General features: G+C 28.5%; 3 protein-coding genes across 3 annotated transcripts in view; 2 read left to right on the forward strand and 1 right to left on the reverse strand.

Annotated features, from left to right (window-relative positions):
• Nucleotides 1-794: 794 nt before the first annotated feature.
• On the forward strand, nt 795-2,491 carry LOC122513004. Its single transcript, XM_043629231.1, has 2 exons — nt 795-1,156; nt 1,264-2,491. The coding sequence occupies exons 1-2, from the start codon at nt 1,017-1,019 to the stop codon at nt 2,453-2,455; spliced, it is 1,332 nt and encodes a 443-aa protein (XP_043485166.1). The 5' UTR covers nt 795-1,016; the 3' UTR covers nt 2,456-2,491.
• LOC122513005 lies at nt 2,482-4,669 on the reverse strand. Its single transcript, XM_043629232.1, has 2 exons — nt 4,388-4,669; nt 2,482-4,248 (listed from the first exon to the last, which is right to left on the reverse strand). The coding sequence occupies exons 1-2, from the start codon at nt 4,577-4,579 to the stop codon at nt 3,370-3,372; spliced, it is 1,071 nt and encodes a 356-aa protein (XP_043485167.1). The 5' UTR covers nt 4,580-4,669; the 3' UTR covers nt 2,482-3,369.
• A 1,089-nt stretch (nt 4,670-5,758) lies between these two features.
• Nucleotides 5,759-27,662, forward strand: part of LOC122512999 (inositol-pentakisphosphate 2-kinase) — a 172,679-nt gene continuing 150,775 nt past the window's right edge. The window contains exon 1 of the mRNA XM_043629225.1: nt 5,759-6,011. The gene's annotated coding sequence lies outside the window, so the exon portion shown is untranslated. The remainder of the gene's footprint in view (nt 6,012-27,662) is intronic.

Raw genomic sequence — 27,662 nt, forward strand, 5'->3', positions numbered from 1 at the left:
CTCTTACTCTTGTACGTTACCATGACAACCTGCAGGCAGGCAGGCTGCCTGCAGAGGTGTAACCGCAGCCTAAGAAAACGTATGTTAAGGTGGTTCTACAATGAGTCAAAGAGGACTTTACGTTCCGACTCCCGTGATATAGTTTCTCTGCAAGATTCGAACGGAAAGTCTTAAAGTTACTTTCGTGTAGTGTGAAATCAATGCTAAAGGCTAAACCAGAATAGAAACGTGAGGGAGCATTTACACCTTCGGTAAAAATTTCCAGAACAGAAAATTTTTCATTGGAGTAAGAGAGACAGACTGTGTATCTGACTCTCTTACTCCAATGCAAATTTTCCTTTCTGGACAATTTTTACAGAAGGTGTAAACGCTCCATAACTGTGGAATCGTAACCGCAATCGCAAACATAAGAATGAGTTAGAAAAGGATAAACAATACCTATCCTTCTCTATCTCATTCTCCGTTTACAATTGCGGTCCACATTTCTATTCTGCTTTCGCCTTAGGGTACAGTCACACGATCAATGCATCTGCATGATGCATGCATGCACAAACATTTGACTGTTCACACCTCAATTTTTCGCTCTCGAAAATGATTTTTCTGGCGGGATATTTAAAATTGATTAAAATTTAAAAATAACGTATTACTAATTATTACAATAAAAAATAAAAAAAATTGAACGTTTATTATAAGGAATTAATTGTAAATAAATTTCTCTTAATAGGGAATTTGCATTTAAAATATATAGCGATTTTTGTAATATATAATGAAAATAGAGGCGCTTGTGATAGGAATAGAATTTTTTTTTTTAATTTCATGCACAAATAACATTAAAAAATGAATTTAAACTTTAACATTATTTAAATTTTTCTCAGCTGAGAGCAAACGATTTTGATTGGCTCTCAGGCTGATGACGTCACGGGCATAAATGAAATATTGTCTGCTGTGTATTTACACATGTGATCATTTTATATTATGCAATAATTGTTTAAAAAATCCGTCGATTTCAAGTTAAAATGGTAAATAAATTAGATCCCGGATTTGAGAAAGCCGATACTACGAATTTACCGAAATTAAGTGTATTTATGGTTTATGAGTATATTACAAATAATGAGCGGTATAATGCTCCCGAGGTTCGTGGAGTCAAAGCAACATTGTAAGTAAATTTTAATGTTTGTATTATTAAAATCAATTAATTTATTAATTAAATACTGTCTAAATTTACACAATTTTATATTTTTTATTATTTCCTTATTATTGTAGATCTTCAAGAGAAAATTACGGCGACTCGGCAATAGGTTATGTTTGTGTAAAACGTCAAGGGAAAATATGTACATTGAAAGGCAGAATTTGTCCTGAACACAGAGTAAGAAATAAAAATTACACTGTAACGTTAAAAATAGATGAAGAGAAAGAAATAGTAGATAAAGTGGAATGTCTTGATTGTGCTGCATCATTGGGTGGATGTAAACATGGGATTGCTTTTTTAATGTGGGCAAACAGAAAATACGAATCGCCATCTCCAACTGATGTGGAATGCTACTGGAGAAAATCAGCCTTATCGAAAGTCGGAGATTCACAAAAATTTATTTTGGCTAGTGAATTAAAAAAAAAGTCTAATGATTCAGTTGAAGATTTCGGTGATAATTCAACGTTCTTAAACCAAGTACTTCAACAAGCTGCTGCCAAACAATTAGATAGCCAGCTGTCAAGACATTCATTTGATTTAGAAGAGAGAAAAGTTCATATATTGTCAATACATCAACTTATATTTAATTTCATTCAATCCGAGGAAGAAACTTCAATAGATAATTTTCTGAAGCATTCCAAACAATATTTTTCTCAAGATTTATGTTCTCAAGCTGAACAACAGACTAGAAATCAAGCAAATGATATTTTGTGGCATGAACTCAGATTTGGAAGGGTAACTGCGTCTAATATTTTTGAGGCTAGTAGATGTAAAACACCAGAAGGTAGTTTAGTCAATCGAATTATAGGAGCAGCGAAAGTTTATAACAGTGTTGAAATGGAACGAGGGAAAAAATTGGAAGAAAAAGTTATAACTGAGGTTGAAAAACAATTAAAACTTTCAATAAATAAATGTGGTATGTTTTTAGTTCCATCTTTACCTATGGTAGCAGCTTCACCAGACGGCATAAATTCAGAATTTGTCGTAGAGGTTAAGTGTCCAAGCTCCGAGAAGACAATAGAGAATTATTTAAAAAATGGTCAGCTTAGTCAAAAATGTAAAGCTCAAATTAATTTACAAATGTTGGCTGCTGAGAAGAAAAAAGGACTTTTCTGTGTCGCAGATCCGAAGTTTGAGAATAATAAAAATTTCCAATTCGTATGGGTTAAATATGATGAAAATTTCACAAATAAAATAATAAAAAATTCTGTGGACTTCTGGAAGCAAAATATTTTTCCTGCTTTATTGAACTCTTTTGGCAACTGATTTTTGAGATCATTAATAAATAAATATTTTACTATAGATATATTGTTTTATTGTTTCCTACAATTAATATCATTATAAATATATTTTATTAAAAAAAGAATTATACATGAAAAAATAATTATTAAAATTATTTTACTATTTTTACAGGTACTTAACTCGCCGAAAAATTTATTTTCTAATTATTGGCTTTTGTAAATTAATTAAACCTCCAACAACGGTTACAATACTGTCCAATTTGACCACTGTATTCAGATCAAGGCAAGAATGAGGTACTAATATTCGGAATTCTCGAACTCTTCGAATTACTCTTTCGATGTGGATTCTTAAGCTTGCTATGCTTTTGGTTTTAAGAACTTCTGCTTTTGTGGATTTTGAAGTTGTTGTTACAGATGGCGGACGAAGCAATTTACATTTTTTTTTTTTTAAAATCGATTGAATGTGCTTAAAGCCTCGATCAGCTAAGACTCCACATCCAGCTGGTAACATATTTATTAAATTGCTCTCCTCAGTTAACAAAGTGTCACTTATTCTTCCTCCGTACCCGCGAGATATGAAGGTGACAAATCCATCGGGAGAACATACAATCAAATACTTAATTGTATTGCATTTCTTGTAATCTGACCACGTTAAAGCCTGATGGACTGGATTTGAAGGCTTTTCAATTTCGGTTTCAAAAGCATCAATAATAGCACACACACTATTATAATTAGCTCGAAATGCAATAGGCAAGTTTTTTCTTATACTATTTTGATCAGGAAAAAATACTAGTGTCTTTAAATAGTGAGCTAATTTATCAACAGTTTTGTTGAAAATTCTGCTTGCCTGCGAAGTTGAGATACCAAACTGATCAGCCAATCGACTATAAGTGTCATTAGTCAGTTTGATATTATTGATACTGCAATTAGTAGAAGAACTCAACATAGGTAAAATCCATAACCAATCATTTTCAACACCAATATATTTTTTGGATCTAAACTGATTAAATATAGGGTAATATCAAGGACTGATTTTTTCATTTCTTTTTGTTTTTCATTTTTTTCCTCACTGCAAGTTGAAGATTTTTTATACTCGCTGGAAATTGACGAATATTTGTATTCGCCAGTAGTGTTTGACGAAGAAACGGGCGTACTTGAATCGGAATTAATTAAAGTAGATACTGTAGATTCTGTTTTATGGAACTTGATCGGTGAACACATTTTGTTAACCATTTCTACTTTAACTTCACAACTTACTTCACGAGTATTAGGCTTGCACATGGTATGCTTACTTCGAACATTAGGTGTCATGAAACTTTTCCTTACTTGTACACCAACACTTTTTTGATTCTTCTGTTCGCAGTTTATTTTAGCAGGTGATAATTTTTCGGAATTCAATGATTCATTTTCTGTTGAAAAATTTAAGTCAATCTGTGTAGAGGATAGTTTAATTGACAGTGGGACGTCAGGGTTCTTTTCAATTTCACTCGTCAAAGGTTCGTGAGAAGACATTTCATGTAACTGTTCTTGATTTGTTAAATCGGTTAATAATTCAACAGGAGTATCATAGTTTTTTCTTATTTTTGCTGCTGGTTGATCGTGCTGTTTTTCTGGAATATTTTCTTCATTTTCAGTTTCTGCTAAAATGTCGTGAATTTGCCTCTTTCTATTTAATTTTATGAACGCTGGTCGTGCTTCTTCGTTTACTTTTATTCGATTAGGCTGACAAGAAAATTTGTGAGGAATCGCATCTTTTTTCAATTTTTTTGGTGCTCCCATAAGACAATATCTAATATAATTATCCATATCATCCTTTATCTACATTAAAAACAAAGTCAAATTTTAGGTTAAGTTGTTCATATTGTTTGTTATTACTATAATAATATAATAATGAAATTTTTATATTAATAATACGGTAAATATAAAATAAAAAAATGCGTAGTGACACTATACTTACACTAAAGTGATCCTCGCAACAATAATAAGTGTATTTAGCCTTCGGAGAATCATTTCGACGAGCAATTTGAAACCACTTTAATCTCATTTTCTCATCTTTGGGAGCACAGAAAAATAATTTATTCGGTGTTTTGACACTGCTGCTTCCACACAATGGTATAAAACACGATTTAAATGTTTTACTTTCGCTCATTTTTAAAAACAATATAAATTTTCAAGAAAACCCTTGATAAATGTACAATCGGTTTATGCCCGTGACGTCACATGTAGTTCGGACAGACTCGGCTCTTTCCGGAGCGTCTTTGATATTGTTTGAAATTTTAATTACTTTTTATTTATTTTAACGATAAAAATGACTTTTAAAAATTGTGCAAAAAAAAATTACATTACAATTTAAGCTAAACTATTCAAATAAAAAGTTTTTTTATGTGATGCAAATTCCCTATTAGTGGCATATTTTAAATTATAAAATTTCACAATATTAAAATATGCCACAAATTAAGAGAAATTTATTTACAATTAATTCCTTATAATAAACGTTCAATTTTTTTTATTTTTTATTGTAATAATTAGTAATACGTTATTTTTAAATTTTAATCAATTTTAAATATCTCGCCAGAAAAATGATTTTTCGAGAGCGAAAAATTGAGGTGTGAACAGTCAAATGTTTGTGCATGCATGCATCATGCAGATGCATTGATTGATCGTGTGACTGTACCCTTAAGTCCAATACACAATAGATTCGCGAAGAAGATGCATGACATGGAAAAGGACACAAATATATCTCTGTCCTTTTCTAACTTATGCTGATTCTACACTTACTGAGACGCCCCGACTTTCCGAAATGACTAGCATAAGATGGACAAAGACAGCGCAGCGACAGTCTCTGCCTTTGTCTATCTCATGCAATACGTTCCGGAAAGTCGGGGCGACTCAGTAAGTGTAGAATCAGCATTAAGGCGTAAGCACAACTGCTTCGTAAAGGCCAACGCAGAATAGAATCTTTAACCGGAACCGCAATCGTAAGCGTAACCGTAAGAATGAGTTAAAGAAAGATAGGTATATTGTTTATCCTTCTCTAACTCATTCTCACGCTTACGGTTACGATTGCGGTTCCGGTTACAGATCTATTCTGCGTTGGCGTTAAACGCAAAGCGTGAGTTAGAAAAGGATAGAGATATATTTGTGTTTTTTCTATCTCAAGCGTCTCGTTTGCGAACGCAAAGCATGAGTTAGACAAAGACAGATACATATTTGTGTCCTTTTTTATTTCATGCTTGCGTTCGCTATCCGTTTAGGCCTTAAAAATCCGTCAGTTATCGCAAATAACGAGATATCGATTATTTCTCGAGGTGGCGTAGCGATACTAGCGCCGAGGAATATTAGCCATGCGTCCGGTTGGCGCTATTACACATTCTTTGGTAATGATAAAAATTACCTTTTTCAGACATATTAACAGTGATTTAACGTGAGAAAGTGAGTGTTTAAGTGACATGTCAATACAGTGTTAATGTGTGCTTCTTGTTCGAGTGGCGACATGCGAAGAGTTTATTAAATTTGTAGATTTTGCTTTTGGCGGTTGATCCAGGTTCGAAAGGGCATTGACGTTGTTTCATTGAGAGAAGGTAATAATCTCTCTCTTTTATTTATGTCTTGGATGTCAGCTTTGAGTGTCGATTAAAGTATGACTGTTGCCAAAAGAAAAATCTTGTTGGTTAAATGTCGCGTGTTTAGCAAAGGTGAAAACGGCGGGGTGTTTAGAGCGCCTTTTTATACAATTATCCAATTACCCAGTAAGTGCTGCCATCTTTGAAGCAAATTGCTCTTCATTTATCCTCATTTTAAATTTTATTAAATATCACTTTTCATTTGCGAATAATCAAGAACGAGTTTAAGTTTACAATAATTATGTTGAATAATTAAAAAGGTTAATTGTTGTTGACATGGGCATATGTATCTTGACGTCAACCTAACCTTACTTTTTCGATATACATTGACAGACAATCACACGATTCTCATTTACACGTAAATAACATCTATACTATTAGCCTAATTATTCAGTTTACTAGTGTAATTTATTAATTATTATTTAGAGTTTTGTATTAAGAGTAGGTATTAATTTTTAATCAGTCATTACGATTTTTTTCGTTTTTTTTTATTAAGTTCATGTGGCAGAAAATGAGGTTTCGTAAAATTGGTGTTTTCTCATTTAAAAAGAAAACTGTATTTTGGATTAGAATTTTGTACACTGAAGATAAATTATTAAAAAAATTGTCGAAACATGACATACATACTTTTTTAAAATAAAATTAGCAATTATAAAAAAAAAATAGAATTTAATAATTTCTAATTCAAATTTTTTTCATAAATATATGAATTGGAATAGATTATTACTATTATAACCACAATAATCATAAAATTATTTCTTAGAAATTATTTAAGGAAAATTTTACTTAAATATTTCAAAATTAATTTAATTTTAAAAGAATTGCGTTTACAATTTTCAAAAGTAGATTAACCTTAAAAGATTTTGATTTAAAATTTTGTAAAATTTCAATTTTAAATATATTTAATTAGAAATTTAAAAAAACCTAGATTTTTGCAAAATGTTAATGATTCAAATTCTTCTTGAAATTAGTTAAATTTGTCAATATATTTTTAATTATAATTATTAAAAATAATGGATTTAAAGAAAAATTTTAGTTAAAAACATTTGAAAAAATTGAATTTTAGAGAAGTTACAAATGATTGCAAAAAATCAATTATTTTCAAAAGTAATAAAATTCTTCTTACAAAGTTCAATTATGTTCAAGATTTTAAAAAAATTCTCGTCAAAATCACAATTATCTTGATAAATAACAAAATTCTTCTTCAAAATCCAATTATTTTCAAAAATTTTGATCATTTCAGTGATTTTCAATATTCTACTCTTTTAATAAATTTCTCAAAAGAATTCAATTATTTCAAAAAATTTTTAATAACATTGCACTCAAGCATTTAATTATTTTCATAAATAATAAAAATTTTACAGGAATTCAATTATTAACAAATCTTTTATAAATTTCTTCGCAATAATTCAATTAATTTCATAAATAATAAATTTTTTTTTTATGAATATATATATATTTATTTATCAATTAATTTTCAATTCAATTATTTTCATGAATAATCAAGCTCATCGCAGAATTTTAATTATTTTTAGTACCAACAATATTTTAATCAAATTCCTCGAAAAATGTAACTATTCTTAAAAATTTGATTAAAATTCGTCAGAAGAATTCAATTATTTAAAAATTTGTTGATAAAATTCTTTATGAGAATTGAATTTTAACAAACATTCAATTATTCAATAAATTATTTATTTTTGTACTTAAATAATTGAATAATTTTAAAAAGGTTTCAAATTAAAATTTTTGAAAATTTAAATTTTCTACACTTTTAACTGGCAATTCTAAAGAATTAATTTTTTTAAAAAAGTTTAATGGAACTTCTTTGAAATTATTTTGAAGTTTTTATTTTCTAATATATATTTATGTGAAGAATTTCCGAATAATCGAAATTTCGTAAAATTGAATTTTAAACAAATGTATTTGAAAATTCTCAAAGAACTTATTAAAAAATTATTAAAAATAGTCGATTTAGAGAAGAATTTTAGTTAAAAATTCTAGAAAATATCAATTGAATTGATATGATGAAAATAATTTTTAAGAAGTTACAGTAACAATATTCTTAATATAAAATAATGATAAAAAGTATGAACTTATAAAAGTATTAACTTTTATAAGTTGTTTAGTTTCAAAAAGGTTTGAATTTGAAATTTTTGAAAATCTTAATTCTTATGCGGAAAAATAATACCTATAATTAAATATTTCTTTAAAACAGAAGTTATTATTGATGTTTTCGAATAATTTTACAATTTAAAGTTTCTTTTATCAAAGACATCGATTGTTTCGTAAATCCTGAATCAATAAATTTTTTAAAAATATTTCATATTGATAATTCATTTCTTGATGATCGGCGGTTTAAATTTAGTATACGTAAAATTAAAGTCGTTAATGACGTTGCGGAGAGTTTCTAGAAAACTGAATTAAATATAAATTAATTTATTTTTTATTTTCTGCAAAATGTATTTTGACAATTGCCTTTTTTGGGAAACTTCGATTTTTCTTTCTAAAATAACGAAAATTCAATTTCACTTCAAAAATTTTCATTTTCTGAAAAATCTCTTTATATATACCCTTTATACAAAAGTTATACATATATGGATATTTTTGTCTATTTTGGTTATACAATATGAATATATTGTTGCACAACAAAAATAAAAATATTTGCTCAAAAAGTTTTGAGAAATTTGTATTAAAAATTTTATTTTGATAAAAGAAAATTTTTTCAATAATAAAAGAATAAATGTGACGCGATCTGAAGAAAGTGACCTTAGAAGGAAACAATTATAGGTTATTTTTGCAATTTTTTAAATGAAAATAGAAAAAAAGAATTAACTGTCAATCTAAATCATTGATGTTGAAGTCTTCATTACAACTAAAATATTTAATAAACACTGATTTTATTTTGCAATAAATAAACAAAAAAACTTTCAATCAAGAAAAAAGTAACACTAACATAACATCTGTAACTTTTGTATAAAAAGTTTTTTCAGAAAATTAAAATTTTTGAAGTGATATTGAATTTCCGTTATTTTAAAAAGAAAAATCGAAGTTTCTCAGAAAGGGCTCCGGTGATTATTTTAATTTTTATTGCAAAATCAATTGTTTATACTGTAGAATTAAAATTTCCAAGAAAATACCAGGTGCAAAGACTTTTGGGTTAAATCAGTTTCAGGAACAAGTGAAATGGTTGAGAAATGGAAAAGTTATAACAAAGATTTACAAAAGTGCACTTAACCCGTGTTAAATCCTATTTAAACTTTAACCCTCCGAGGAACCGTGTAACGAGAGTTATAGAAATTCAAACATTATTTTGAGTTATTGTTAATTGTTTTTCACGACCTGGGTCTCTTGGTTAAATTGTTTATAAATAGCTGTAAAATTTGCAATTTGTAATTTTTTGACTGGCCTCTTTTAGATAACTTTTATAGTACTATTAACTTGAATTTAACATACTTTTTAGAACTTAAACACAAAAAAAATATTGTGCCGAAATTTTCTTCATTTTTTTCTCCGTTTGTTGAACTACCCATAATATGATATTTTCAACTCTAAGTAATGAAAATAGTTAAGTATTAAAATAGTAAATAATATAAGTAATAAAATAATTTTAAATATGTTTTACTATCAAATAATTTGTTACCTAAGCATGAAAATTAGTATTTTAGTTTGTTAATTTCATTAAAGTTTTGAAACATTGAATTATTTAATAAGTAGCTTTCCAATTCTTTCGAAATTATGGTACATTATATATTTAAATGTCAATGACAGATTTTTGTGAATTTCAATCAGGTTATGATTTCTGTGAACAAATCAACTTTTAAAAAGCTTATTTTTTCAAAGTTTCATTGAAACAATTTATATTGTCAAAAATTCTTTAGAAATTCGACTAAATTGACATAAAAGATCTACAATTTACAGCTGAACATTATTTTGTACAGGTATTTGGGAATTTTTCTGAGAAGGAAATAACTATTATGATAAGTTGCTGTATACTTTATTGAGGTAGACTTCAGACATTTGAAATTTCTGTTCCAGAAATTCTAATGTAGCTGGAGAATTGCAGATTTTTGTTGTTCATTGTGTAGTATGAATCTCGTGCTTGCCACCTGTCCTTTCGTTTATTTCCTAACAAAAGATTCAAATAGGAAACCCACAAGCCCATTCTAATCTTTTTGCCTTATTCTTACCTGCTCCCGTTCGTGTCTCTTCGTCCAGAAAAGCTCGAGATTCAATTGCAGTATTTATTTTTCTTATTTAAATTCTTCTGATAAAGAGATTGCATTATTGATTTGTCTACTGTTTTTAGTCTTGATTATTTTAAAAGAAATATCTTTCTAAGTAGTAGTAGTAGTGCCTGTAACATAAATATCGAAAAATTATTCACATTCCTAAATTTTCAAATGTTTGAAGCGAATATATTTTTAAAAGGAAATAAAATCGAAAGTAGTCATGAATCGCTCTTGAAACTGTTGATTGAAATAATTCTTTCTTGAAGTATCAAACATGAAATAAAACTCATTATCTAGAATAAGATCGGTTAGTGTTTGTGTTTATCAGATGACTTATGTGAATCTTCTTTTCTGACGTTAAATGCAGATGTATTACTCGAGTTTATTCCAATAATCTCCTTATCGTTTCTCCGTTTTTATCTGCTGTACAGTTTATCAAACAATTGTTTCCAAGATTTCTGGAAAAAATGACAACTTAAAAATAATGGTAAATAATTTCACGTAACGCGTATTTCGTCTGATTTTAGAGAGTAAAAAAGTAGGTTTCCATCGAGAATCTCTTAAACACGTAACTATAATAAAACACATCTCGAGTATTAGGTATATATGTATATAATACTTTAAGAAGGAGATATGTCCATATCGTGTGAGCAACTTAAGAGTCAATTCTTGTACAAAACAAACGGCGACGTGGCAACGCCGCATCAACGCCTATCTCGTAGAATTCCTCAACTCTCCTCTTGGCTCTCTTCTCATACTGCCAAATTACACCTTGATTTCGGCGCCGAAGCCATTTTCTACCATTCCTTCTTCGACTCTACGATTTTTAAAGGTTTTTTGGCGCTGCATACTTACGAAATTGCAGTTTATTATACATCAACTTCAGACAGTAAAACCAAAGTATCTACAGGTAAACCAAAATTAAAGACGTCGAAAGAAGCAGCAGCTCTTTTTAAAGCGGAAATAACATTTTAGAAGCATCTCCTCAGTTTCTCTCAAACTATTCTACTTTATATAAATTGCACTTCAAATGAGTTAAATGAATATTAACTTCAAATATAATAAATGTAGGACCCTCACTGTCTTCCTTTCTTTTTTTTAGAAATGCTGATGACATATTAACTGCAATACCAAAGGATCAATTATAGGTTATAATTTCTATAACCTCTTCAATAGTAAATTCAAAAATATTCAATTTACATATGAATTAGAAAATAATAGTCAAATAAATTTCTCAGATTTATTTCTAACAGAGAGATAGAAAGAACCAAATTCATAATCAGCCCAATAACACTAAAACATTTATATCTTTACCTTATATAAAAAATATGTCTGAAAAATTAGCAAAAATTTTGAAAAATAAATATTTACTATTAATACATCCTTCAAAGAAACAAACAGTCTTTCACAAATATTCACTACCAATAAAGACAAAGTAACAAAAGAACAAAATTCCAATATAGTTTATTCCATTCCTTGCAATAATTGTCCAGGCAATTATGTCGGACAAACAAAAAGATTTTTAAAAACCCGACCCTATGAACACGAGAGAGACTATTTAAATCCACATGATAAACAAACAGCACTAACAAAACATATTGACTTCGATAATACAACAATTTTAAATAAAACTGAAAAATAGAGAAAAAGATTGGTTTTAGAAATGACTCGCATTGTGACTTCTAAGTCTATTAACAAAAGAAAAGAAATTGAGTATATGTCGGTAGGCGACTTTGGAAAAACAGCTGAAATTTTGCTTTAAAAAAAGTGACCTAAAGGTAGCCGCATCATTCAAAAATTCACTGAAAAATTAAAAAAATAGTTGCAAAAATCAATTTAAGGTAATTTTATTTGAAATGTATTGTTTTTGGCTTATAATCACAGAATCAATAGTTGCAAACTGTTTTTTGCTTATAAGAAGCCATTCTAAAATATTGTTAATTATTTATCCTATTTCATACATTAAGAACTAAATTATTTTATTATTCATCATAAAATTGTCCAAATCGATAAAATTTACATTTTCCATAATATATTTTGATAAATATTACATCGTAAAATAATTCAAAATTGATTTTACATAAAAACGCGTGGTGGCCACCTTAGGGCCAGGACGACATTTTTTAAAAGTTATCTAAAAATTCTATAACACACAATTTTATCGATATTCATTTATAATATTATTGTATTATATGTAAATAAAATTACCACAAAGTTTAGAATTTTTAAACTATAAACTGTAATCACAGTATCACTTTAAAAACTTTAAAACAATGATTTCAAAATTTTTTTTACCAAAATTTAACGATGTCTCTGTTAGAAACAAACGCGTTTAGTTATCCACGTCTAAACATTACCAAAACTTCGTCAAAACAATGAAAATAACCTGAAGCATTCAGTGCTGCCAAATAATGCACAAGAATTTCCCTAGGGTGGCCATCTTGGGGCCCTCTAACCTATATATTAAAATATAAAATCAATTACACTACCGTCCGTGAGTATCAGGACGCCCCTTTTTTCATGAGTGGAAAAATGCTTAAAACGTAGAAAATAAGAATGACAAAAATTTTTCGTATTTTTTTTCTGAAAGCTAATGAAATTATAAAAAGACTGACACCTGATCGAAGAATTTTCGTTGACTATTCTGTCAGATACAGAAAAAATACTGGATTTTGCATGCTTTTCGTAATTTTTTAATTTCTCGAAAACTAATTAACTTTTTTTTAGCGTTCTTGGTCTTGTTTCAATCTCTATTCAATGTAGAATTTAAATTAATTAATGGTATTGTGATATAAATTTTTCCAAAAAAATTTGAAACTGTGAAAGTCGGATAAAAAAAATTTGAAAAACAGATTGACACTTTTTCAACAAAAAAAATTTTTTTAAATTAAATAATTAAGTAATTAAAAAGCTTTTTTAAATTTTAGTATATCTATTAAATGAACATATTTTACATTGACCTTTTTGACACTTAAATATTCATGATAATTTTTTGAATTTTCTTAATCCTACTTTTACGCTTTCAAATTTTTTTGGAAAAATTTATTTCAAAATACCAGTTAATAATTTAGATTCTACATCAAATAGAGATTGAAACAAGACCAAGAACGCTAAAAAACGTTAATTAGTTTTCGAGAAATTAAAAAATTACGAAAAAACTTTTGTTTTGTTGAGAGGCTCTACTGTACTCAACTTTTAATGAAATTGGCTGAATACCAATCAACCGTTTAAAAAAATAGACAAGCTTTTATACTATTTATTTAATTAATATATTTCTATTATTATTATCTCTATGAGGAAGCAAAGGAGGTTTAGGAAAACATTCAACTTGGTAGCGGTTTTTCTCCATTTGTAAGTTTGTCCTTTCCATATGCTTCGAACTTAAGAAGGAAACTTATGTAGTTTCTCATATATATATAAATATATTAATCTTAAGAGTAGTTAATAGAAATGGCTTGGAGTATGCGAAACACGGATAAAAAAACCTTTATTCCTTACAAAGCATCATTTTGCGAAACTCTGTTGAGCATTCGCTTACAAATATGGTTTTCGTTCGTGTAAGAAGGCAGGTGCTTCTTCGACAAACCTGTATGTAATTAAACTCACTTTATGAAGGCACTTGCTCACTTCAACTTGTCTATACTCATTCCATACGCCAACTAAATTAGAGATCTAGTTCTGAATAAATATATCAGCTGATTTTACTCACTGTTTTCTTGAAGGTAATCAAATTGACATCAAATTGCTATTGATAATTCGTTGTATATACTTTCAAGTTAACAATATTTCAGTGACTGCAAAAGAAATTATACTCGTCATTGGATTTATTATCTTTGCGATAGCGTCATGATCACCTCAAAAGTATCTTTTTTGAAAGGATCTCAAAGAATATGTTGCTACAGGCCTGGTTTTTTAATGTTTTTTCTAAATTTATTTATTTTATGAAAAAAAATGATTAAAAAAACATACATTTTTTGTTCGTTTTGCCCATGAGTGTCTTAACAATCTAAAAGTTTTTCCGTCCATTATTCAGCACAAAATAAAGGTCTTCCAAAAATAGAAAAAATATTAGAAATTGAATAAAATACATACAAACATGGGTTCAGGAAGAAAATATTGACTTTAACTTTTTGTAATTTATTGTACAAAGAATCTTTAAAAACACAGCAATTGAATTCAACTCAATGTATATCTTGAAGAAAAGAAATTTTTTATACTTTGTTGCAGGGATAGTAGCGCAAGACTGGTTATTTATTTCTTCCACGCTCGACTTAACCGCTCCCATAGATCTGTAAATGTATTCAAAAGGTTACACCAATAACATTTGTAGAATGATTCATATTTACGAAAAAAAAACACAAATTATTTTTTTAACTTGTTTACGAAAAATATGGGTGTTGGTTTTTTACTGTTTTAACCTTTCATCATAACTACAGCCTACCTTCTCTAACTTTTCCTCTTTCTTTTTTCTATTCTTCCTGACCAGAGTATATTAAAATTAAGGAAATTTAAATTGCAAAGTTTGTAATAATTCAGAAATCGCGTACTTTTAACTTTTTGTATGTTTTAAAGTAAATACAGAAGTTACGTCTTAATGCTAGTGGAGTATAGAAGAAGAATGGTGTATATAAGTCGGTTATAATAAAATGGATTATATAAAAATAAAATAAGTAAAACACATAATAGTATAAAAAGATTAGCCTAAAATCTGTTTTTAGATAATTTAATTAAAAATATGAAACAAGTATTAAAGGATGAGTTATAATTGGTAATATATTGTATGTGCAATTTATACATTAATTTAGTTCCATCGAGTGAAGTACGTTTTCTTGTTAAAGAGTAAAATTGTAACTATGAGTCAGAGGGGTACTTTGAATTAAATACACGCAAGCGTAATTTCCTATGAGCACTGCGTACTTTCTATTCTTATAATTCTCTCCAAAGAAATTTTAAGATTTAGGGTCTGATTTCAATTTTACCTTGCTATTTATTAATTATACTGACTCCATGAGTAGACTACCTTTTTGATTTTTTATGAAACTTAAGACAAAATATTAAAATATCTGTTTTAATATACATATAACACTACAAAAACATTTTTAATATGATTCCGAAGTGTATACACTCATTTGCCTCATGAAAAAAATTGTGTGGGAAAAAATCGTGAACGTTACGCATTAGTCATCTTTTCGAAGATTAAAAAACTTGACAACTATCACTTTTTCTTACTCATTAGGTATCATTACTGAAAAATAATTTGCAATTATTCTAATATTGAAAATAATTTGAATATGATAATAAAAATTGATTTAATTTCGAAGAGTGAACCACCTTTTGTATCCCCATATAAATTTATAAACATTAAAATTGATTGTTACTTTAATTATATTTTTAATAGTACTTTAACATGTAAAAGTCTCAATTTGGTTTGAGCAATTTTATTTTGACCTATGACAGTTCATAATCAATGCCCTAAAAGAGAAAATAGTATTTATTACTTAGAATTTATTTATACTGCATTGTTAATTTGAAATTAATTTAAGTGACGTGAAAATTATATTCAAATTTTACTGGAATTTTTCTGGAAAAATGACCTGTAAAAAACCATGGATTTTCGCATTAGGTTTTTCGTAGGAACCCTGTAAATTTAATTTTTGTTCTAGTTTTAAAAGTTTCGTAAATTTTGATCCTTCAATAAAAATAAATGTTCGGTTACGTCTGAATTGAGAGGAAATGCGTTGTACCCAGTGCAGTATCCGCTTAGCAACAGTGCTCTCGTGTGATTTTGAATTTAAAATGAGCTCATACGAACAACTTGACTGCAACCCTGCAACTACCCTTTATTAATTTCCTTCCCACCTGTCGCTGACGCTTTTATCCCATATATAGTTAAGATATGCGAAACAGGTAATACAGTATTGACTTTAATTAGCACACGAATCCACTTCTTCTTATTATTAAAAATGAAAATACCAATCGGTAAGGCGTTGAAAAAATTATTGAATTGCAGGCAATTTTTGTAAAGTAGGACAAACAAATAAAGTAATTAGATAATATTTTTAGCAGTCCGTTTATGTTATTTTTTTCAGATTATCCTTTTTCTCCATGTTGCACAAAGTTATACACATTTTTTACACTTGAGCAGCGACAAAGGGTCACTGCACCATGGGAAAAAGTACTTTTTCTTTGCTATAAATGTTGCAGGAAGAGAGTAATGAGCTCCCCTTCCCCTTCCACTCGTTAGTAAAGTTTTAAATTTTTAACTACCAGCCTTTCACAGGAAACCTTAACAATCTTCTGTTGTTGGTAAAAATGATATCTTCAGCCTTTCATATATACATATTTGTATCTTTGGCCTTTCACATTGGCATAAAGCAACTTCTGTTAATGTTTTCTTTTAATAAAAAAACTCAATAAATATTACGGTAAATCCCACTACGGGATATATTTTTGTTATAGAACTACATAGAAACTTGTAGAAAATATTGTAAAACCCTTATTTGATATTTTTCGTTCACTTTGTTGAGTTACAATTTAGATTTTAATTGACGAAAGTTGACCGATATTTTTGTAATAGCAAAGTTTAGTCACGAAATGATAACAAGTTGTTAAAGTGAGAAAAGTTTAATAATAGCGGTTTTAACATACATAGATATATGAAGGGGATAAGAAACAATGAGCCTGTAAAAATTTTCTAAGTCTCCTTAAGTTCTTCAACTTTTTCCATTTTCGAATTATGTTATGTAAATAGGTATGTACATAAATCCTCAGTATGATTTCCGATTATTATTATTTAACAGGCATTCATGTTTGAGTTCTATAATGGCCTCTTCAGTGTGTTAATCAGTCTAGGTTCGAAGGTTTTCAATGGTTTTCAAGTTGGGTACAGACTCTCTTCACTACTGCGTCACAGAATTTCAACTCGGTTTCTTCTCACGTCATGAACTCTCAGTCCAACCAACCTCCCTGGCTGTGATCAAGTTAACCCATAATCAGGATTGTGTTGGGCAAATCGAGAGCCCTAGGCGCATATTCGATTTTACGCCCCCTTCACTCAGGATAGATACTCAGCAGTTCATTTCCTGCGAAATGCCATTTCTACCTTCTATTAACTTTAATCGTTCTGATGAGAAAATAATTTCTCTATGCTCTCCTTATTTTCGTTTAGTTCATGGCTGCACTTCCAATGTCCAATTTTACGAAATTTAGGAAGCATAGAGTAGAGCATACTTCTAACGTAAAAAATGGAATTCAATTACAAATTTAACTTTAAAATAACGAAAAATAAAATAAAATACATATTTTCATAGAAACAATCTTAAAATTTACATTTAAAAAATGCATTTGGCCATATCCCGGAATGTCCGGGAAAGAGAGATGGACAATACTTATAATTTTTGGCTTTTAGCTTAAACTTAATTTTTAATCGTTCACATTACTTTTCTCTTTTTCTGGTCAAATTTTGAACATTTATCATGGAATTCAGTGCAGTTTTCATGTATCCAAAAATTTAAAATACTGTACTAAATCAAATCTTGAATCAATGTCGTTTGATTGTAACTTTTGCCTCAACCTATAAATAGATCTCCATCTTTGGTGTCAATTAGATGAATTATTTTGTTCTCAGACATTTTTAAATTTGTTTTTCTATAATATTTCTTAAATATCTAACATTAACATAACAGACTTTAAATAAAAGTCATTAATGGCCATTTCACCGAATAATACATGACAAAAGTAAACATCAAAATATTAAATAAATAAAATAATTTTTCCTTTCATTTTTTATTTATATCGAAGCGTGGGTTATGTATACTACTCAATAAATATAAAATTAAAAATTACGTTAAAAAATAACATAATATAATAATAAGAAATCTGAATTTCTCAAATTGTTTTAGACCCATGCAAAAAATGAAAAAGTATTACACTTACATTTTCATTATTTTTTAACAATAATTTGTTCACATTTATTATTAGTCACAAAAGGTTGAAGAATAACTCATAATAAGTGATATTTTTTACAAATTCTGTAAAATATTTGAATTGTCCATCGCATAAATAATTATTTGTTAAGTATAAATAAGTTAATATTTACCGAACTATTCTTGAAACGTTAGTGCCCATCAAGGAGGTACTCAAAATAAACGTTAAATTCTATTTAATTCATATTAAACGTTCAAGTTGAATAATTATTTTCGAACTTTTACAGTGGAACTAACATTTCCACTACACTTAATGATGGAAAAAATTACTTTTATTTTTACTTTTAATAAAGTTTTATTGTCAAGATATAATAAATAATGGTATCTTTTTTTGCTTCTGTAAACTCTATAACGTTAATCTGTCAAAAAACGAATAATGCAAGATGGTAAATATTAGTACTATAGTTTTTAAGAAATAAAGGTATTACATTAAATTTTAACCATCATTATTACTGAAAAAATAACACAGGTCTACAAAATACAACTTTTTTTTGTTAGATATCAGAGTTGCTTCCGATGTATTCTTGTGCACTGAACGTGATCCCAGGTTCCAAAATTTCCTATCATGTTAGGATTTTGAAAAAAATTGGGGTAAAGGCTCCAAAAAATGTGTTTTTGAGTGTTTTCAGTATTTTTTTCTCCTAAATCTGATGTGCTAGAAACTTCTAATTAGTCTTAAATTAAAGCTTACATCCTACAATACAAGACACATCTCACATCCACAAAACTCCCAAAAAATTTAATTTTTTTCAAAAATAGGGTTAAAGTCACCAAACATTTTTTTTAAGCCTTAATATGGGTTTTGTATAGTTTACATTTAAGTTTTAATTTAAGCCCAACTAAAAGTTTCTAGGACGTCAGATTTAGGAGAAAAAGAAATTAATAACATCAAAAACACGTTTTTTGGTGTCTTTAACCGCTTTAAGTCTATTTTTGTAGTTTTACGGATATATGGGTCTTGTAGCGTACGATTTAAGCTTTAATTTAAGACTAATTAGAAGTCTTTAGCACAACAGGTTTAGGACAAAAAAAATACTGAAAACCCTCAAAAACACGTTTTTCGAGTCTTTACGCCCACTTTTCTCCTGACGTGATACACAAGGAATAGATTTTCTCTGTGTAGAAGTGCCATATTTTTAGAACTCTGTGTGAGTGCTCTTTGTTTTCGAAAGGGGAATACATTTTTAAAGCATCTCTCGTTTTCGATTCTTGAATTTTCAATTGTTTATAATTTTTTTTAATCATAATTTATTGACATTGTTCTGAACAACAGATTTTAGAAATTAATTTGTTTAGAATAAATTAACACAATCATTTCGTTTGGGGCTCATTTTCAGCGCACTGTTAATAGCTTTTATAATCTCTTCAAGAGAGACAATTTTATAATTAATCTCTCGATTAATATTAAATTAGAAAATAAATAATTGTTCTCAGATAATAAAAATTGGGTTTTCTCATAATTACAGACAGTGCAAATTTTGTATTTGGGCAAAGGATTATATTAATAAATTTAGGGCCAGTTTCACCAACTCCGATTAAAAGTTAATCCATGATTAAAGTCAGTTTTACCGCCCATGATTGGCCGATTAAAAATTTAATCATTGTAAGTGCATATAGAAATGAATAAAAAAATTAAATTTTGTTGAAATTGTAAAACAAAAGACGAAGCAAAGTAGATTACGCTTCTCGGTGGAAACACAATAGTTTATTAATAATTCAGATTCTTTGTTTTTGAAATAAAAAAGAGTTTGTTGTTAAAGATTGTTGTTAAAGATATATTTCGAGTAAAAATGGTGGATAGATTGCAATTAACAGATGCAATTGTCGAGGGTCTTGCTGGTGCGACTAATTGGTGCATTTCCTGCTTTTTTAAAATTTCTTTGTCTGAATTCCACTGAATGAACGTAAGGCTAATGTTTATGGTTGACAACACTCTGACTTCCCGTTTGTACCGAGAAAGGGCCGAGTTGGTTCACGAGGGGTTGGGACAGCTGTCTTTGCACTCACATGTGTTCCATTTATTTATTCTGTTTTTATGTCCATTTCTACGCTTTTCACATAAACTTCTATTGTATAGGTGCTTCACAAATCATTTTTTTAATAGAAAGTATTTAAGGAATATATTTTCAATTGTTGAATACCTTTATCTTCAATTTTATATCAATTCTTTTTCCATTTTCATGATGGGAATGGGAAATTAACAATCTTTTTATTTAAAAGATAATAATTTGGCTATCATGTTCCGAGAGTCGATTCAACAACTTACATTAGTCCAAATATTGATTAAATTGATTTAAAGACCTGTATAATTGTCTTATTCTTATTTTAAGCCCAAAAATGATTTGAATTTAAGAAAAAACACGTTTGAGCTGTAAGTACTAAAGTCTTTGTTTTTACAGTGATTATGGTATTGGGTCAAGAAAAAGATTTTCTTGGTATTGTATACTTGGCAGGCGAACAAAGGCTGACGCGGTTAAAGTTTTGCCTCACCAGGCTTCTTATTTGTCTACATTACGCGAAACACCAAACTCAAAACTCATTCTTAAATGGGAACCCAGATTTTTCCCAGATTGGGAAAATATCCACAAACAAGTAAGCTATAGAACAAAAGAATTCAGGTGATTGAAGAAATTGTAATCTTTCACTTGCTCTCTAAATTTGAATTAGTTAAAAATAACTGATTTGAAAACAAAAAGTCAGTCACTGATTCAAATAGTAATTCTACTGATAATTGAGATAATTTAGGACGTAAAATTAAAGTCGTTAATGACGTCGCGGAGAGTTTCTAGAAAACCGAGTTAAATGTTGAATTAATAATTCCTATTTACTTTTCTGCAAAATGTATTTTGACAATTCCAATTCAACATAAACTATTAGATTTGCCATTAGATATAAAATCCTTAACTTTAAATAATTTACGTCAACATGAAAAAAAGAATTCTGAATTTGAAAGCTTTTAAAAGTTTATTGATTCAGGATTTAGGAAACAATCGATGTTTTTGCAAAAGTTAACAGCCTTTTTGACAGTTGTCTAAATTTTCTCATTGTATAAGTAAATGTAAAACTTTTTTAACATCTCATTTTTTAAATTTGATCAATTTTTTACAGTTTTTTAAAAATTGGCTGCTGCCAAAAATTATTTATAAACTCAAATTCGTGTACGACACATCAAAAACTGAAAGAATAAATACAAGTGAAATGGTCGAGAAAAGGAAAAGTATAACATAAAGTTTACAAAAGTGCACTTAACCCATGTTAAATCCTATTTAATCTTTAACCCCTCGGTGGCACAGGTTAATATTTCACAGCAAATTGTGAGGTGTCAAAATAACACAAATGGATTAAAATAATCTGCAACGCTTTAATCCATTTAGGATGAAAATAATCCATTTTGGTGTTATTTTTTACTAGGAATGAAATTTTACTTCAAGTATTTGAGAAAATTGCATTTATCTAAAATATAACAATTTTCTGGTTTTTTTTAAAGAGATACCTACATTATTTTATATATTTTTCAAAAAATTCGTCATTTCGAAATTCATGCTAGAAAGAAGTTTTCATTCCTCCGGAAAATGTAGAGGCGATTTTGATATTTTGGTAATTTTTATCTTCTGACACAGACAGGTATAAATGTACCCTTACGATTTTGGTTTAGATGAGATTGCACCCTATAATGTTAAAAAGGGCAATTTACTTCTTGCCGCCGACTCGCTCCCGTATACCTGGCCGGCGTGGAAATCTCGTCCCCGAGTCTTCCCCCACTTTACCCACTATACGGGTACCGTCCCCTTCCGGCCAGTCAGACAAACATCATCACACTGCAAAAATAGGGGTCTTTTTTGATATCTTAAAATAAGATGTATGAGGGAAAAATGAAATCTTACATCTGAAAATAAGATGTTTTCTAAAGTATCTTAGGGGTCGTCCATATATTACGTAATGCTAATTTTTGAAAATTTTGACCCACCCTCCCCCCAAAAAATGTTACGTAATATATGGACGATTATTGATATTTAAGATGTTTTAGCGTGTTTTAGCAGTGATCAATATAATTATTTCTTCCATCTTAGAAAAGTAAGTTACTTCGTCAAATTTTTTAAAGTATCTTAAATTAAAATGTTTCTGACCCAATAAGATGTTAGGGATAAGTTACTTGTAAATTGTAAGATGCGACAAAAATGTAAGCTACTAAAAACTCGTCGTTCTTCTGAACTTTAATTTTGAGAAAGTCGATTTTTAACTACTGAAAATCGCCTTTTCGTCCTTATTTCATAGAACTGGGTTATTTTAGCAGTCCACCACTCTCTAGAGTTTGAGGTTAAACCGATATTAATCTGAAGTTTCTGTTTCGCAGTGTGCAGATAAACAATCCCTTACAAAATATCAGATTCAACTCATGAACGTTCAGTACTTGCATTTTGTCACGTAACTCACTTCTCTCTAGAATATTCTTCATTTATTTTCCGCCTCTCCTTTATCCACTCGCGTCAGCAGCATTTATGAGATAGGTTCAAATGATGAGAGGCGCCAAGTTTCCTCAGCTGTCCGGGAGTTCTCGTTGGAATTTTGATTTCTTAAAAACATTCACGTATGGTGGAGGCGCACTGCTAACCCAAACTTATTATCTTGGTGTGTTGTTTTGATCTTGGTGCCTTCTACACACACACACACACACACACACACAAACACATAGAAGGGAAGACTCGTTTTAAAATCCTCTCGGTGACCCAGAGGTTCTGCAGATGGGTGGGAAGCTTTGGATGGAGGATGGAAAGGCTCTTTTATCCCTCCCCCGCTGAATAAGGATGAAGTGAGGCGGGCAGATCTCGACATTTCGACCCTTTGAGTCGACTTAGTGTAGGAAGCCGCAAGAAAGACCTTCCTCAGAACAGAGCTAACAGTTGAAGCATGAGCAAGAGAGATAAATCGCAAGAGTGGGGGGAGTGAAGGAAGAAAATAACAGACCAACTCCTGAGCTCAGCAAGCCAGACTTTCCAAGCAAGAGAGCACACTATCATGTCTCATAGACACACACTCATTCGTACGACAAAAAGTAGACGTCAGCTTCTTCCAAGAACGTCGCGTAAGCGGATCCTGTAACGTTACGTCTTCTAATTCTTTTGGATGAAATTGTACAAGGTGTTCAAAAAGTATATCGCCGCTAGAAATTTAATTGTCGTTCCAGTTTGGCACAATTTTGGCTTAAATTCACTATAAAGGGAATTCACTCGCCGATAGTATTTGCCTACTTAACAGGCCTTTCTGTTTAGTATAGTAATAGTTGAAGATTTTACTCTTATGACAGTATAGGATCTGGACTGTTGTATGAAGCACTTTCTGTTTAGCTTATTAAAATTTTATTGACGTAGCAAGAAAAAGTTAGTATTTAATCGTAGAATTTAGTTGTCTCTGTAAAAAAATATTGTTGTATCTTTCGTTTCTGTGAACTAAAATCTTATTTCAAGAACTATCTGAAATTAAACAAGTCTTGAAAGTAAGGACAGTCTTAATTCAAGCTCAGCTTGCGTGAAAATAAGGACAGGCAATCTGAATTTACAGTTCTACTTCAGCGTTGCCATGCAACCTGGAAACCTGGAAAACCTGGAAATGTCAGGGAATTTTTATAAACCTTAAAAAAAACCTGGAAAAGTCAGGGAATTTTGATTGGAATCCTGGAAAATTATTGTTTTCTAAATTTATTGTGCTTATTCTTGAAATCTAATTTTTCTTTAATTCAAATTTCTTAATTCAATTTTAAAGGAGTTGTCTTTACAATTTTTCTTCGCAATAATTCAATTATTTTCATAAATAATCAAAAAATTTATAGATTTACAATTATTTTCATAAATAATAAAACTCATCGCAAAATTTTAATTATTTTTAATACAATTTTAATGAAATTTCTCGAAAAATGTATAATTATTCTTAAACATTTTATTCAAATTTATCAAAGAAATTCAATTATTTTCAAAAGTAATAAAATTCTTCGCAGAAATTCAATTTATAGTCAAAAGTTTAACAAATTTATCGTCAAAATTTCAATTATCTTTATAAATATTAAAATTTTTCTCCAAAATTCAATTATTTTCAAAAATTTTAGTGAAATTCTTTTAAACAAATTCAATTTTTTTTCAAAAATAATTCTCCTCCAGTCAATGAGTTTCAATATCTACTATTTTAATAAAATTTTCCAAAAGAAATGAATTATTTTCAAAAATATTAAATTTATGTTTTTACAGAGATTCAATTATTTTTATAAATATGTAATACAATTTTTTACAGGGATTCAATTATTAATTTCATAGATAATAAAACTCTCATTGCAGAATTTGAATTATTTTTGATACAATTTTAATCGAATTCCTCGAAAAATGTAATTATTCTTAAAATTTTATTAAAATTCGTCAAAATAATGCAATTATTTAAAAATTCGTTAATAAAATTCTTTATGAGAATTCAATTTTGAGAAACATTCAATTATTCAATAAATTATTTATTTTTGTATTAAAAATAATTAGGTATTTAAAAAGAAATATTATTAAAAAATTCATCTCAAGAATTCAGTTATTTTTAAAAGTAATAAAATTCTTAGCAGAAATTCAATTATGGTCAAAAGTTTAATAAAAGTTGTAGTCAAAATTTCAATTATTTTTATAAATATTAAAATTATTCTCTAAAATTCAATTATTTCCAAAAATTTTAATAAAATTCTTGACAAAATTTCAATTATTTTCAAAAACTTTTCTCAATTCAATGAAATTTTTTTACAGAGATTCAATTATTTTTAATACATTTTTAATCTAATTTCTCGAAAAATGAAACTATTCTTAAAAATTTTATTAAAATTCGTCAAAAGAATTTTAATTACTTATTTAAAAATTTGTTGATAAAATTCTTTAAATGAGAGTTGAATTTTAAAAAACATTGAATTCTTCAATAAAGTAGTTTTAAAAACCTGGAAAAATTTCGTTTTTAACCTGAAAAACCTGGAAAAGTCAGGGAATTTGAAATGAGTAAAAGCGTGGCAAAACTGGTCACTTATTTTATATTATAAAAAATACAACTGCTGATTTTTAACATGATTGTCTTAAATTCAACACATTCTTTGCCGATAATCAGCATACTTTACTCTTTAAATTCAGCAAAAAAATAATAATTTAATCTTAAATTACGGTATCTTTCATGGCTGAAAATAAGACTTTCTTTTTACTGTGTGGGAAGACGCTATAGGGTAAGTTTGTGGCACTTTTGCGATAAAAATTTGCTAATTTTCTTTAACGAATGGTCATTATCCAACGAAATAAAACAAAAATTTCACAAAAAGTAGAAAACATCTATAGTCGGCCACTGATACAATAGTCGGACACAACAGATACAGCAGTCGGCCACCACAAATATTAATCAATATTAGCTAATCTACGAGGTTTTTTATTTAATTTGATATTAGAACGTAAAATCTAGAGTCTTTTTGTTGAAAATAAATAATATTTTGAAATCTAAAAAAAGTACCCAAATAGTAGCATAACGTAAAAAACTAGTAAATAGTAGGTTTTAGTAGATGAGTGCGAAGCCCGATTAAATGCATTTGCAATATATTTTGTTTGAAATAATCTTTCCAAAAATTCATGTACATTTCGAAATACTTTACCTTGAATACTCTACCTAATTTACTATAGTTTCTCTAAAGAAATTCATATGTTTCTCGTTTTTTTTCTTGAGAACAGAATAACTCTTTCAGAAGGAGCAATTCTATCAGAAGGTTTATTTTTAATGCCAGTTGGACGAGTGTTTATCGACAAAGCAATCGATAAGGACCTAATAACGTAACTAGCGTAGATTTCTTTGTTAGGTTCCCCATAGTTTCGACAAAAGAAGTCTAAGCATGAATCCTTTGTCTCCCCTCTGTAGTTTGATGTTCTATTTTCACCCCTCATAATTTCAATCGGCTTTATGCGAACCTTGACAATAATTGGAACGAATAGTTAAAGTAATGTATAATTAAACTAGCAATTTTATAATGTTATCACATAGAAATATGTCATTTTCTTCTTCTTTATAAATAAAAGATTTGAAATGGGATACCGCACCGTAAAGTGTGTTCAGAGGCTCGACTGTAATATGATTATTTAATGTAATTTTATTCTTATCAGAAATAGTTTTACTACAATTCAATTGAATTACATTATTATAGATTTATCAAACTATTGATAAAGATTATTAAATTGTCTAACTTTGAATGAAATAATATTGTCATTTTGTAATACTATAAATGTTTGCATGTAAATTTAATAATAATTTGTTATAATATAAGCGATTTTGGATTAACTTTACTAGGAAGGTACATATGGTAAACCAGAGTTGTGCCCGCAGCGACTGTGATAGCCGAGAGGCTTAATGTAATAGCGTGCATCTTTATAGGGATTATTATAGGTATAAGTTAGATAGGGTTCGATACCGCGTATAGATATACGATTTTTCCAATGTTCAGTTCTTAATTATGAATATTGTTAATATGCGAAAAAAGAATGAAGCTATTGTGAATCAATGAATATGAAATCACATAGTATTAATAATAAATGTTGGAACTTTTTCAACGCATTGATTATTTTATTTTATTAAAAAATAACGAACGATTGAAATATCGTTTTCTACCCATAAGTTGCGCGTCACGCTTGAACAGACGCGCAGATGGGAGGCGCATCGTTGTTTTTATACGGATTAATTATTTTCCAAAGTAAGATTTGTTCGGAAGAAATAAAAGTTGCATTGATTCTTAATAAAACTTGCTTTGCTTTGAGTATTAATTCTTTCAATCAGTATAGCAAAAGTTACTAATTCTCTAATCAATGATTTTTAATATCTACTATACTTTAATAAAAATTCCCAAAAGAATTCAATTTATTATTTTCATAAATAATAAAAATTTCACAGGAATTCAATTTGTTTACAAATTATTATTCAATTATTTTCATAAATAATACCATTTTTACAGGGATTCAATTATTTTAATAAATAATAAAACTCATTGAAGACTTTGAATTATTTTTAATCCAATTTTTATGAAATTCCTCGAAAAATTTAATTATTCTTAAAAATTTTATTAAAATTCAGCAAAAAAACTTTTGCTACAATTAATTTTTTACAATTTAAGTATTATTTTCAAAACATTTTTAATTTAATTTCTTCAAAGAATTAAATTATTTTCAAAAATTTAAATGAAATTCTTTGTAACAATTCAATTTTTTTCAAAATAATTTTAATAAAATTCTTTGTAGAAATTTAATTAATTTCAAAAATTTTTTAAAATTCAATTATTTAAAAAAAAATGTTCATAAAATTCGTCTCAATAATTCAATTATTTTCTAAAGTAATATAATTCTTCGCAGAAATCCAAT

This window comes from Leptopilina heterotoma, unplaced genomic scaffold (assembly GCF_015476425.1).
Source record: "Leptopilina heterotoma isolate Lh14 unplaced genomic scaffold, ASM1547642v1 Lhet_130, whole genome shotgun sequence".
NCBI classification, from domain to species: domain Eukaryota; kingdom Metazoa; phylum Arthropoda; class Insecta; order Hymenoptera; family Figitidae; genus Leptopilina; species Leptopilina heterotoma.